This window comes from Narcine bancroftii, chromosome 2, assembly GCF_036971445.1.
Source record: "Narcine bancroftii isolate sNarBan1 chromosome 2, sNarBan1.hap1, whole genome shotgun sequence".
Taxonomy (NCBI): domain Eukaryota; kingdom Metazoa; phylum Chordata; class Chondrichthyes; order Torpediniformes; family Narcinidae; genus Narcine; species Narcine bancroftii.
In genome coordinates, this window is record NC_091470.1 from 196,909,928 (window position 1) to 196,923,416 (window position 13,489).

The 13,489-nt window shown below is 51.6% G+C and overlaps 1 protein-coding gene across 2 annotated transcripts in view; it reads right to left on the bottom strand.

Annotated features, from left to right (window-relative positions):
- Positions 1-13,489, bottom strand: part of LOC138754919 (active breakpoint cluster region-related protein-like) — a 212,474-nt gene that overhangs the window by 180,552 nt on the left and 18,433 nt on the right. Inside the window, exon 1 of one of the 2 annotated variants that reach the window (XM_069919934.1) lies at positions 7,666-8,346. The exons of the other annotated variant lie outside the window; for it this stretch is intronic. Coding sequence (XP_069776035.1) covers positions 7,666-7,717 — 52 coding nt within the window. The 5' untranslated portion in view covers positions 7,718-8,346. Of the gene's footprint in view, positions 1-7,665; positions 8,347-13,489 lie in introns of those variants that run through there. 2 annotated transcript variants of the gene reach the window in all.

Here is a 13,489-nt window from a genome sequence, read left to right on the forward strand (position 1 = left end):
CTGTAACACCCCAACCTGCACGCTGTAACACACTTTAACACCTCACTCTGAACTCTGTGTCTCTAACACACCACCCAGCACACAATAACTCACTGTAACACCCCACACTGGACCCTGTTACCGTAACACACCAACTGGCACACTGTAACTCACTGTAACGCCCCACCCTGCACCCTGCAACTGTAACACCCCACCCTCCACCATATAACTCACTCTAAAACCCTACCCTGCACCCTGTAACAGTTACACACCACCCCGCACCATGTAACTCACTGTAAAACACCACACCGCTCCCTGTAACTCATTGTAATGCACCACCCGTCACCCTGTAACTGTTACTCTCCTCCGACACCCTGTAACTCACGGTAACACGCCACCCCGCACACAGTAACTCAATGTAAAACCCCAACCTGCACCTTGTAATACAGTGTAACACCCCATTCTGCACCCTGTAACTGTAACACCACACCCTGCACCCTGTGACTGTTACACCCCACCCCGCACCCTCTGATTCACTGTAACACCCCACCCACCACCCTGTAACTATACAACGCGGCCTGCACCCTGTGACTGTAACACCCCATCCTGCATCCTGTGACTATAATACCCCACCCTGCACCCTGTAACTGTAACACCCTTCCCTGCACACTGTGACTGTTACACCTCACCCCACACCCTGTGATTCATGATGACACCCCACCCTGCATACTGTAAATATAACACCCCACACCGCACCCTGTGACTCACTGTAACACCCCACCCCGCACCCTGTGACTGTAATACCCCACCCCACACCATGTGATACACAATAACACCCCACCCTGCACCCTGTAACTGTAACACTGCCCCTGCACACAGTGACTGTAACAACTCACTCGGCACCCTGTAACTCACTGTAACACCCCTCCCCGCACCTTGTGACTCACTATAACACCCCACCCTGCACCCTTTGACTATAATACCTCCCCACCCCACACCCTGACTCACTGTAACATCCCACCCTGCACCCTGTGCATGTAACACCCCACCCCACACCCTGTGATTCACGATAACACCCCACCCTGCTCCCTGTGACTGTAACACCCAACCCCGCTCTCTATGACTCACTATAACACACCACCCAGCAACCTGTAACTGTAATTCACCCACCTGGCACATTGTAACTCACTGTAACACCTGACCCGGCACCCTGTAACTCACTGTAACACCCCAACCTGCACGCTGTAACACACTTTAACACCTCACTCTGAACTCTGTGTCTCTAACACACCACCCAGCACACTGTAACTCACTGTAACACCCCACCCTGCACCTTGTAACTGTAACATCCCACCCTGCACCCTGTAACTCACTGTAACATCCCAACCAGCACCTTGTAACTCACTGTAACTCCCCATCTGCATCCTATAACTCAATGTTACACCCTACACTGCAAACTGTAACCCACTTTAACACCCTACCCTCCACCCTGATACTCACAAAAACACCCCACCCAGAACCCTGTAACCCATTGTTACACCTACCCCACACCCATTAACTCACTGTAACACCCAGCTGGCACCATGTTACAGTCACACCCTATCCCGTGCTCTGTAACTCACTGTAACCCCCCACCCTGCACCGTGTAACTGTACAGCCCACCCTGCACCATGTAACTCATTGTAACATGAAACCCAGCACCCTGTAACCCATTGTAACACACCACTCTGCAACCTGTAACTATAACACCCCACCTTGCACCATGTAACTGTTACACCACACCCTGCACCCTGTGACTGTAACTGTAACACTCCACCCCGCACTCTGTGACTCACTTTAACACCACACCCTGCACCCTGTAAATGTAACACCCCACCCTGCACCCTGTAACGCACTGTAACACCCCACCCCACTCCCTGCAAGTGTTACATTGCAACCTGCACCCTGTGACTGTAACACCCCACCCCATACCCTGTGACACACTTTAACACCAAACCCTGAAATCTGTGTCTCTAACACGCCACCTTGCAAACTGTAACTCACTGTAACATCCCACACAGCACCCTGTAACTCACTGTAATACACCACTGGCACCACATAACTCACTGTAGCAGTCCATCCGGCACCCTGTAACTGCAATTTCCCCAACTGGCACATTGTAACTCACTGTAACACCCGACTCGGCACCCTGTAACTCACAGTAACATCCCAACCAGCACCTTGTAACTCACTGTTAAATACCACTCTGCACCCTGTAACTGTAACACCCCACCCTGCACCCTGTAACTCACTGTAAAATCCCACCCCGCCCCATGTAGCCCACTGTATCTCCCCACCTGCATCCTATAACTCACTGTGACACCCCTCCCTGAAAACTATAACACACTTTAACAGCCTACCCTCCACCCAGATACTCACTGTAACACCCTAGCCGCAACCCTGTAACTCACTATAACACCACACCCGGCACCCTGTAACCCATTGTTGCACCCACCCTGCACCCAGTTACTCACTGTAATACCCCGTTGGCACCCTGTTACTGTAACACCCTATCCCGCACTCTGTAACTCACTGTAACTCCGCACCATGCACCCTGTAACTCACTGTAACACGCCAACCAGCACCCTGTCACTCACTGTAACACCGCACCCTGCACCCTGTGACTGTAACACCCCACCCCGCACCCTGTGACTCACTGTAACACCCCACCCACCAGCCTGTAACTGTAACACCACGGCGAGCACCCTGTGACTGTAACACATCACCCTGTATCCTGTGACTATAATACCCCACCCTGCACCTTGTAACTGTAACACCCCTCCCTGCACCCTGTGACTGTAACACCTCACCCCACACCCTGTCATTCACGATGACACCCCATCCTGCATCCTGTAAGTATAACACCCCACCCCGCACCCTGTGACTGTAACACCCCACCCCGCACCCTGTTACTATAACACCCCACCCCACACCCTGTGATTCACAATAAAACCCCACCCTGCACCCTGTAACTGTAACACTGCCCCTGCACACAGTGACTGTAACACCTCACGACACCCTGTAACTCACTGTAACACCCCTCCCCGCACCCTGTGACTCACTGTAACACCCCGCCCTGCACCGTGACTATAATACCACCCCACCCCACACCCTGACTCACTGTAACACCCCACCCTGCACCCTATGACTGTAACACCCCACACCCTGTGATTCACGGTAACACCCCACCCTCCTCCCTGTGACTGTAACACCCGACCCTGCTCCCTATGACTCACTATAACACCCCACCCTGCACTCTGTAACTGTAACACCGCCACCTGTACATAGTGACTGTAGCACCTCACTCTGCACCCAGTAACTCACTGTAACAGCCCTCCCCGCACCCTGTGACTCACTGAAACACCCACCCTGCACCGTGACTATAACACCCTACCCTGCACCCTGTAACTGTAACACCCCACCCTGCACTCTGTGACTCACTGTAACACCGCACCCTGCAGCTTTATCTTTGTATTGCACTTTCTGGTGTACTTAAGTTAGAGTCGACCTGCCTGGATAACTGGCTAAAGAAAGCTTTTCTCATGTGACAATAATTAATTCAATGCAATGCAACTCATTACAACTCTGAGCGTAGCACCTCTGAGGGGACAAATTGGGTGAGATTTTGAGGAGGATTTGGAAAGGGTGAGTAAGTGTGTGCAGGTGACAGGTAGAATGCTCACCAACAACAGGAAGGTGGATGAGAGAGTGGTAGTAGGTAAGTGAAGAAGCAAAGGGAATCGAGTAAATGGGAGGATGAGAGAAAGAGGGACTGGTACAGAAAGGTAAATCAATGGTGAGAGGTGCAGAGAGAGAAAGAGTGGGAGAGAGAGAGAAAGAGTGGGAGAGAGAGAGAGAAAGCAAGATAGTGAGAGAGAGGGACGGAGTGAGAGAGTGGGAGAGAGGGAGGGATTGAGGGTGGGAGTGAGAAAGAGTGAAAGAGAGAGTGGGAGTGGTAGAGGGAGAGTGTGGGTAGAGAGAGTGGGAATGAGTGGGAGAGAGAGAGCAAGAGAAACTGGGAGAGAGTGGGAGAGAGATGATGGGAGAGAGTGAAAGAGAGTGAGAGAGTGGGAAATAGTGAGAGAGAGAGCAAAAGAGACTGGGAGAGAATGGGAGAGGGTGGGCGAGAGATTGGGAGAGGGAGAGGGTGAGTGGAAGAGAGAGGGAGAGAGAGTGGGAGTAGGAGAGTGGGAGAGGGGGAGGGAAAGAGAGTGGGAGAGAGAGAGTGGGAGAGAGAGGGAGTGGGAGAGAGTGGAAGTGGGAGAGAGAGTGGGAGAGTGTGGGAGAGAGAAAGTGAGATTGGGAGAGAAGTTGAGAGAGTGAGAGAAAGAGCAGTTAAGAGGAGGGAGAGAGAGTAAGAGAGTGGGAGAGTGGAATATAGGATAAAAGCGAGAGAAAGAAAAAGAGAAAAGGAGAGAGCGAGAAGGTCAAGAGAACAAGTGATGGAATGCTTTCGAAATTGAGAAATCGAAAGATTAGAGGTCAGGAGAGAGGGAGTGATGGTGCAAGAGGATTTAGGGGGGGAGAAAGTAGGGGATGGAAAGATAGTTCTGGATGAGGAGAGGGAGATAGCCAAGGGGGAAGAGATGGAAGAGGGAGGTGCAGTGAGAGAAAGATAACTTTGGACAATGAAGATGTCGCTTCCTGAATACGTTGAAGGATTTTACAGATTCTGGGCTGCCTGCTGATTAAAATCACCCTTAAAAATTCCTATCGTGCACTGTTTTTTAGATATAATGTATTTTTGGAATTTCCTGTCATATTTTAAGTCGACTTCAAGCAAGAAAAACCATGAAGGGCAACGTGTCATTGAAAATTCATTTCCTGCACTCGCCCTTGGACGTCTTCCCGGCTGATCTTGGTGCCGTCAGTGATGAACACGGTGAAAGGTTTCACCGGGTCATGGCGACCGTGGATAAGCGGCATCGGGGCAACTGGTGAGAGGTGCCTATCGGCACCGACCGACTACTGTTGGACACTGACACGAGAGGCATCAGATGCTGAGTACAAACGAAAATCAGTGGCAAAACATTTTTAGCTCAGTCAAACTATGTGGTTAAACATGCTAAATTCAATGACAATTAATTTAATGTTTCTCCAACTTCCGAAGTGATGCAGCAAATTTAAAATGAGCTTCATGTTCAACTTGAAGCTGTCCATTGTAATCCCTAATTTCCTTTCAGAATGCAAATTTTTTGAAACAATTTGTGCCAAGATTGATAAAGATAGAGAGTGAGATAAATGGAGAAGAGATGAAGGAGGGAGGGTAGGGGATAATGGTTAAAAGGAAAGACTGAAGTCGGGAAAATAGAGAATTGGAAAAGGGAAGGAGATAGAAATGAGCAGGGGAGAGAGTGTGTGTGTGTGGGTGTGTGTGTGTGTGAGAGAGAGAGAGAGAGAGAGAGTCAGAGAGAGAGAAAGAGAGAGAGAGAGAGAGACAGAGAGAGACAGAGAGAGCAGTTAATATTCAGATATCCCTCTGAGACACACCGGACAGTGTACAGATATCCCCCTGAGAGAGTGGGAGGGAGAGACACCGGTCAGTGTACAGATATCCCCCTGAGAGAGTGGGACAGAGAGACACTGGTCAGTGTACAGATATCCCCCCTGAGAGAGAGGGATGGAGAGACATTGGTCAGTGTACAGATATCCTCCTGAGAGAGAGGGATGGACAGACCGGTCAGTGTGCAGATATCCCCTGAGGGACAAAAACACACAGGTCAGAGAGAGATCGAAATGTTGGGATGGAGTGGGCAAATCAACGTGACGGAGGAGAAACAAACAGGTTCACACATGCAGTGAAGTGGAGTTCACTGGTAGGGTGTTGTACTGATGGCTGGCCCCACTTCTTGGCTCCACCCCCACTTGCTCACAAATAACCCTCGTTTCCCGCCTAAACCCAGAACCCTTCCAAAGACGACTGTGAGACCCTACCCTTAGATATAAGCTAATAAAAGCGTTTATTCTCCTTTCATTCATGAGAGCTTTTATTCACATTACAATTTTATTAGCTCATTCTCTAAATGATGGAAGTGCTACACAAGCCAGGTATGCTACTGATAGACCCTCTGTCCCTGATGCGGCTGAGGAGTTCACATACTGGCTAGACTGCTTCCAGGCCTACCTGAACGTGACTAGAGACATCTTCCAAACCGGTGAACTCAGGAGGTCCGCACTCATTTCGATGGAAGGAACAAAAGGGTCATCAGGGACTGCACTACATATGAGGTTGCCATTGAGGCATTGAAGGCACGGTACCTGAAGTCACAAAACGAGGTCCTAGCGAGGCACTGACTCGTTCTACATCACCAGCGGCCAGGAGAGACCATCGATGATTACCTGCCGGATCTGAGGACGCTTGCCAAGAAGTGCAGGTACGAAGCGGTGACTGGCCACGTTCATGAAGAAGAACAGGTCCGGGACACTCTAGTCACTGGGGTCTGCTCGAGGTACATGAGGCAGCGACTACTCTTTGGGTATGAAGGTCCTGGCTAGCCATGTTGAACTGGCCAAATCATTGGAACAAAGCAAGATCAAGAACGATGATAAAGCCAGCAAGCTCGCTCACCCAGGTGACCCTTTCAAAGAACTGGCTATCATAAAGGCCCTAGATTCCATTTTCACCCTGTTCAGGGATCCCAGCTGTATCCATAGCATCCTTTATGAGTGACAAGCTATGTAGGCACCTGCTGGCGAGGGGCATCATTTCTTGCTACAACCCCCCAGGGGAACGGGCAGGTTGAAAAGGAGAATGCCACGTTGTGGAAGGCTGTCAAACTGGCCCTGAAGTCAAAAGGCTTTTCAGACTCACGTTAGCAGATGTCCTGCCCATGGCACTCCATTCCATCCAGTCGCTACTATGCACCGCGATCAACTCTACTCCTCACGAGCTCCTATTCAATTTTGAAAGAAGGTTGGAATCTGGAACTACACTCCCAGTCTGGCTCCACTCCTGGTCCAGTCCTTGTCAGGATGCATGTGAGGAGAAGCAAGACCAACCCCCTGGTGGAGAGGGTGAAACTGCTTCTAAGTGGAGTAACTAAATGGTAGGGAAGACACAGTCTCCACCAGGGACCTGGCACACACCGGAACAGAGGGTCCGTTGCCTCAGGTGCCCCGCGAGCCACGGAGCTAATTTTCGCCTCCCTCCAGTCAGTGCCTCAGTGGGTGGGGGGTGGGGGAGACCCAGCCCGCCTCCCTCACAAGGGGACAAGGAGACCCAAGGAGTCCAAGGTTCCCCCACCCCTCCCCCACCCGGTGCTAAGGCGCTCCACCAGTATCTCCAGACGCCCCGGATTGCTTAAATCTGTAAATTGTAAGTAACTGTATATTTTTCAACTTTTTTTTTCCAAATTCCATGTTCTCCGTCTTCATTCACAGACCCCAAATTCTGCAGGAAGGGGTGAATGCAGTGAACTGGGATTCACTGGTAGTGTGTTGTGCTGATGGCTGCCCCCAACCTCATCTGCTCACATATAAACCCATCTAAACCCAGAACCCTTCCGAAAACGACTGTGAATCCCTGCCCTTAGTTATAAGCTACAACACAATGCAGCACTTGGCCAACTTCACCTCTTACCGACCCCAGCTGAAACCACAAGAAAAGAAATGGCGACCAGGACAGTAACAGAAAGATCTGAGGCTCACCTGGAATTCCTTGGACTGCCAGATACCTGTAGGCCTCCAGGTAGATGTCCATGTTTGCTGTGTCAATGAGGATACAGGGATCTTGGGGCCAAATACTGGAAGCATGAATGGGGATGGGGGGAAGGGTGGGAGGGAGGGGGAGAGGGCTGGGAAGGGCGGAGAGAGGGAGAGGGAGGTGACAGCAGAGGAAAGAGGGAGGGATCGAGGCAGGGGGACAGAGGGTTAGAGAGAGAGAGACAAAGGGAAGGAGGGAGAGAGAGGAAGAGGGGTGGGAGAGGGAGTAGGTGAGAGATAGAGTGGAAGAGAATGGATAAAAAGTAGAAAATGAAGGGGAGATTAAGAACAAGGTTAAGGGGAGAGAAAAGATGCAGGGAAGGAAGGGGAGAGAATGAGGGAGGTAGGGAGGGAGAGAAAATAATGTTAGAAAGAGAGATGGTGGAGAGAGGGAGAGAGGAAGTTAGAGACAGGAAGAGAGCTGGGGGAGAGAGAGCAGAGTCGACAGGAAAATTCCAGATACACCCCCTGTCTAATTCTCCTGGATCGGACGGTCTGACGGAACGGAGGGAGCAGTCGCTCTGGTCTTGCTGGCCTCGGGAGCACTGAAGCAGAAACGATTGGACAGGAAGGCAAAGTGATGGAACTGTTCCCCAGCTAACCACAGAATGTGACCACAGGCTGGGTCAGGTGACACGTGCCTGCCTGCCCACTCATCGCTAATTGGCCCAGGCCATCGAGTCGGTCCCTCTCATCAGGAACACCCCCCCCCCCAACCTCCACCCGTGCCCCGAAACTGAGGTCAAATCGACTCTGAAGCCGCTCAGCTTTTGAACTCAGACTTGTTGGTGGGGGCTTGCGAGACTTGCCCAAGGACCGGAGAGCTTTGCCCTCGGGAGAGAGGACATTGGTCTAAACACTGAAAGGAACAAATCTGGATGAAGTTCCGCAATTTGTGGACAGGCTGCGGAGGAAGTTAGAACCCCAGCTGGGGCATAAAATAGTCTCTCCCTCCGAAAGGAACTTCCTTGTCAACACCCCTCCCACAGTGTGGGGCTCCCTCGTCAATGCCCCTCCCAAAGAGAAGCTGCTTCATTGGCTTGTTTATTTCTTTCTTTATTCAAATATTAAAAACACCAACCACATATTGAACTAAAACCAAAATCAAACATAACGTGGCAACAAAACTGTGAGAGGCAGTGATTACTCCCACAACTCGACTACACATCAGAGTAGACCATGACTTTCAACATCTACCATCACACGCGATACCCCGGAGGGGGTTGGGGGGAAAATGTTCCCTGAACTCTGCCCACCATCCCCTCTGACACTGTGTGTTCCCGCTCCAACACCGCATGCGCCCGAGCGTCACCACGAAAGACAGGCGGGCAGTCAGCTCTCCTTCACTGACCCCGCACGCCCTCGACCCGTGAATGGCCAGTTTCGCCAGCCCAACAGCAAAACCTCAAGGAGATCCACCGAACGCCCCTCCCGCACTGAGGAGCTCTCTCACTGCTCCGCACCTGAGGTGTGTGTGTGATGGGACGGTGCGGAATGAGCTTCACTCTGCGTCTGACCCCGGGAGTGTGTGACGGGATAATGTGGAGGGAGCTTCACTCTGTGTCTGACCCCGGGAGTGTGTGATGGGACGGTGTGGAGGGAGCATCACTCTGTGTCTGACCCCAGGAGTGTGCGATGGGATGGTGTGGAGGGAGCTTCACTCTGTGTCTGATCCCAGGAGTGTGTGATGGGACGGTGTGGAGGGATCTTCACTCTGTGTCTGACCCCAGGAGTGTGTGATGGGACGGGTTGAGGGAGAGGGAGACCACTCTGGATCTGACCCTGGTGTCTGTGACAGGTTGAGGGAGAGGGTGATCACTCTGGGTCTGACCCAGTGTATTTGTGACGGGTGGAGGGAGAGGGAGATCACTCTGAGTCTGACCCAGTGTGTCGTGAAGGGTGGAGGGAGAGGGAGATCACTCTAGGTCTGACCCCGGGTGTCTGTGACGGGTGGAGGGAGAGCGAGGACACTCTGGGTCTGACCCAGTGTGTCTGTGAAGGGTGGAGAGAAAGGGAGATCACTCTGGGTCTGACCCCGGGTGTCTGTGACGGGAGGAGGGAGATGGAGATCACTCTGGATCTGACCCCGGGTGTCTGTGACGGGTGAAGGGAGAGGGAGATCACTCTGGGTCTGACCACGGGTGTCTGTGACAGGTTGAGGGACAGCGAGATCACTCTGGGTCTGACCCCGGGTGTCTGTGAAGGGTGGAGGGAGAGGGAGATCACTCTGGGTCTGACCCCGGGAGTGTGTGAGGGGACAGTGTGGAGGGAGATCACCATGGGTCTGACGCCGAGAGTGTGTGAGGGGACAGTGTGGAGAGAGTTTCACTCTGGGTCTGACCCCGGGTGCCTATGACAGGTCGAAGGAGAGCGAGATCACTCTGGGTCTGACTGTCTTGTTTGCCATCTGTAGGTTCAAGTGATCTTTCACTTTCTTTCTAAAGAGACTCTACCCTCTCTGGATCAGCGAGATCGTCTGGATTCTGTTTCCCTGGAGACCTGAGGTGTCGTGTTGCCCCAGAAAGTGTCCACCAGCATCTGTCAACGAAACATCGTGATCTCAATCCCTGAACCCTCTCGACCATTGGTCCGAGGAGTGTGAGAGGGTAGAGAACTTCTAGCATTCCTCTTCCCTCCCTCCCTCCCTTCCTCCTTCCCTCCCCCTCCCTTCTTCCCTCCCTCTCTCCCTCCTTCCCAGCCAATATCCTGACATCTCACACCATTGCATTGGTTTTGCTGGTGTCAGGAAGAGATCAACCCCAATCACTCAGATGTTCCTTTCAGCAGGTCTCGGGCTCTGTCAATGTCCTCACACACCCTCCGGAATTTGGGTAGCACAGATTAGGCACAGGTTCAGCTCCTGCACTGTCCCGTCCTGGTAGAAGGTTAGATATGGTGTCACATCCAGTTCCACTGCGCCATCGCATACTTCTGGCACACAATAACTATAGAGTAAACTTCCTCTACAGGTTAACACCTGATCCCACGGCCCCACTCTCTCCCCACATCCCTGTAACAGTCACAACACTGATTCCACTGCCCATATCTCTCCCCACAGCCTTGTATCAGTCCCCACACTGATTGAACTGCCCCACTCTCTCCCCACATCCCTGTATCAGTCCCCACACTGATCCCACTGCCCCGATCTCTCCCCACAGCTCCTTGTCGGTCCCCACATTGATCCCACTGCCCCACTTTCTTCTCACATCCCCGTATCAGTCCCCACACTGATCCCACTGCCCCGATTTCTCCCCACATCCCCATGTTAGTCCCCACACTGATCCCACTGCCCCCCATATCAGCTGCCCCCTCATCCAGTTTGGGAACTTCCTGAATCCACTCTGCCTCTCTCTGACTACTGTATGTGGTGATATGTAATTACACCACTAGGTCACCAGGGGTGCCTTGTATAGAAAGCAGTCCAGAGCTACAGTCTAGCCTTCCAGGTTCGTCTCGCAGAGAGACAAGACCTCTTGGTGTACATATTAGTTTATTAAAGCTGTCTTATACTCGCACTGCTGTTGTGGTTATTGTCAGTACAATTTAATAAACTAATATGATAGCTACTAGGATGGATGCTGCTTCTGCTCCAATGTGCATTCCCAACCACCTGGAGACTCTTCCTGAGGAATGGAATCCGGGGACGACTAGCACGCACATGCATCTGAGGACAGAGATGGTGAGGGACCGCTGTACTGGAATCATGGTGGAATGCGGGGAAGACCACAGAAGTATGATAGGGCAGGTAAGAAACAGCCAAGAGCCCTGCCTGTGGCTTCGCCGGTACAGGCACTTCAGACCCAAAAACCCGGTCCGATCAGAAAGGGACCACTACAAGCACAGGTGGAAGGATCTCCACAAGTCATGCTCCTGATTGCCTCATATGTGCAGAATTCCCGACCACTCCAGAGCCATGGAAAGCAGACACCGCTACCGTCACTCCTCCAGTAGCAGTTTTTCCAGTACCACAGAGACCTGATGCTACCGCTGGGATCCCCCCTAAGCCCATTGCAAATGTCCCAAAGCCAGAGACTCAGCCAACACCCCCAATCACCCAGTTACTCCTCCAGCATACACAAGCCTCACAGAGGCTCTACCAGCAGCTCCCAGTACCCCAGGGTCCACCCTTGCTACACCTAAGGGACCAGAGACTGGGGCTTAGCCATGTGCTGTGACCAGACAGGCTGGAGCATGACCCCAGAAATCCTGGAGCCGCACACACTTCGGCCGTTGGCAGAGATGTTTTCTGAATTACATGGTGGGTGGTGAGGCATCGGATAAAGAGCTATTAATGCTGCTGTTAGCGCAGCTGGGAGACCACCCTTACTCCCTTATACAGGATCCCAGGTCCTACCAAGAGGCAATGAGCATTTTACAGAGGCATTACAGTAAGGGGCATAGTGAACTCCACTCCCGGTACAGGCTCATGACCAGATCACAACAAGTAGGGGAGTCTGTCAGAGATTTTATACTCTCTGAAAGACCTGGCGAGAGGCTGCAACTTTAAAGCAGTATCAGCTCAGGAGTATGCGGAGGACCTTATTAGGGACAGAATTGTTGTGGGCATACTGAGACGTCCACTGAGACGAGACATCGATTGCTGGAGAAAGGAATGTTGGGGCTAGATGAGGCAGAGACAATTGCAGAAGCTTTAGAAAGCATCAGGAAAGAATTGGAGGACTACTCACAGGACCCTGGGGCTGGGACAAACGTCACACTGCTGGACTCTCTAGCCCCACGAAAAGAAAAGTATGCTGCCTCACAGGAATCCACAGCAGCAGATGCACACCTTGAGGGTCCCTAGTGCTTTTTCTGTTGACAAAGAAAGCACCCCAGAGCTGCCCTGCCAGAAAAAATGTCTGTTCCAACTGTGGAAAACTTGGGCATTATGCAAAAGTCTGCAGAAGCCCCAAGGCCACAGCCAAGGCCCATTCTCATGCTGATGAGAGGCAGGAAAGCTCCTCTTTCTCCACAGACAAACAGAAGAAGAAGAATGCCATGTGCAGCCGGCCATCTTGGACAAATGCTACAAAGCAGAGGACACAGTCTTCAGGAGATGAATATGATGCCGAGTACTGTACTGACAATAACCACAGCAGCAGTGCGAGTATAAGACAGCTTTAATAAACTAATCTGTACACTAAGAGGTCTTGTCTCTCTGCAAGATAAACCTGGAAGGCTCGACTGTAGCTCTGGACTGCTTTATAGACATGGTCACCGGGATGATCCCTGGTGACCTAGTGGTGTCATTACATATCACCACGAGTACTATTGGATGGAAGGACTTGCCAGATTTGCTTCCCTACGCATGAATCAGGCGAGTCCACACAATTTATCTGATGCCATTTTGTGCATCAAAATTAAATTGCTTAATAAATAGTGGAAGCACTGAAAAATTTATTGACCAGGGGTAAACCGCCTTGCCCTCCCCACACACCCAAGTGAGCACCAGATCCTGTTAGCAGCCAGCAACCTTGCGGCTGAGGTAAAAGTTTTGCAGGGTTACTCTAGAAATCCAGGGTACAAAATACAAAGGGTTCAAATTACTAGTACTCCCTCACCTCTGTACCCTGGTACTATTGGGGTTATATATTCAGTGCCAGTTAGAAGGCATTACAATAGTGCACAACGGGCCTCACCCCCCACTACGCCTGATGAAGAAACAACACTGCAGCCTGTCTGTCCTGAACATAGAACCCCACCCCCTCCGCTGTTCACACACCTGACCCCAAAATGCACATCAATAGCCACAAAGAGCAGGAGGTACAGC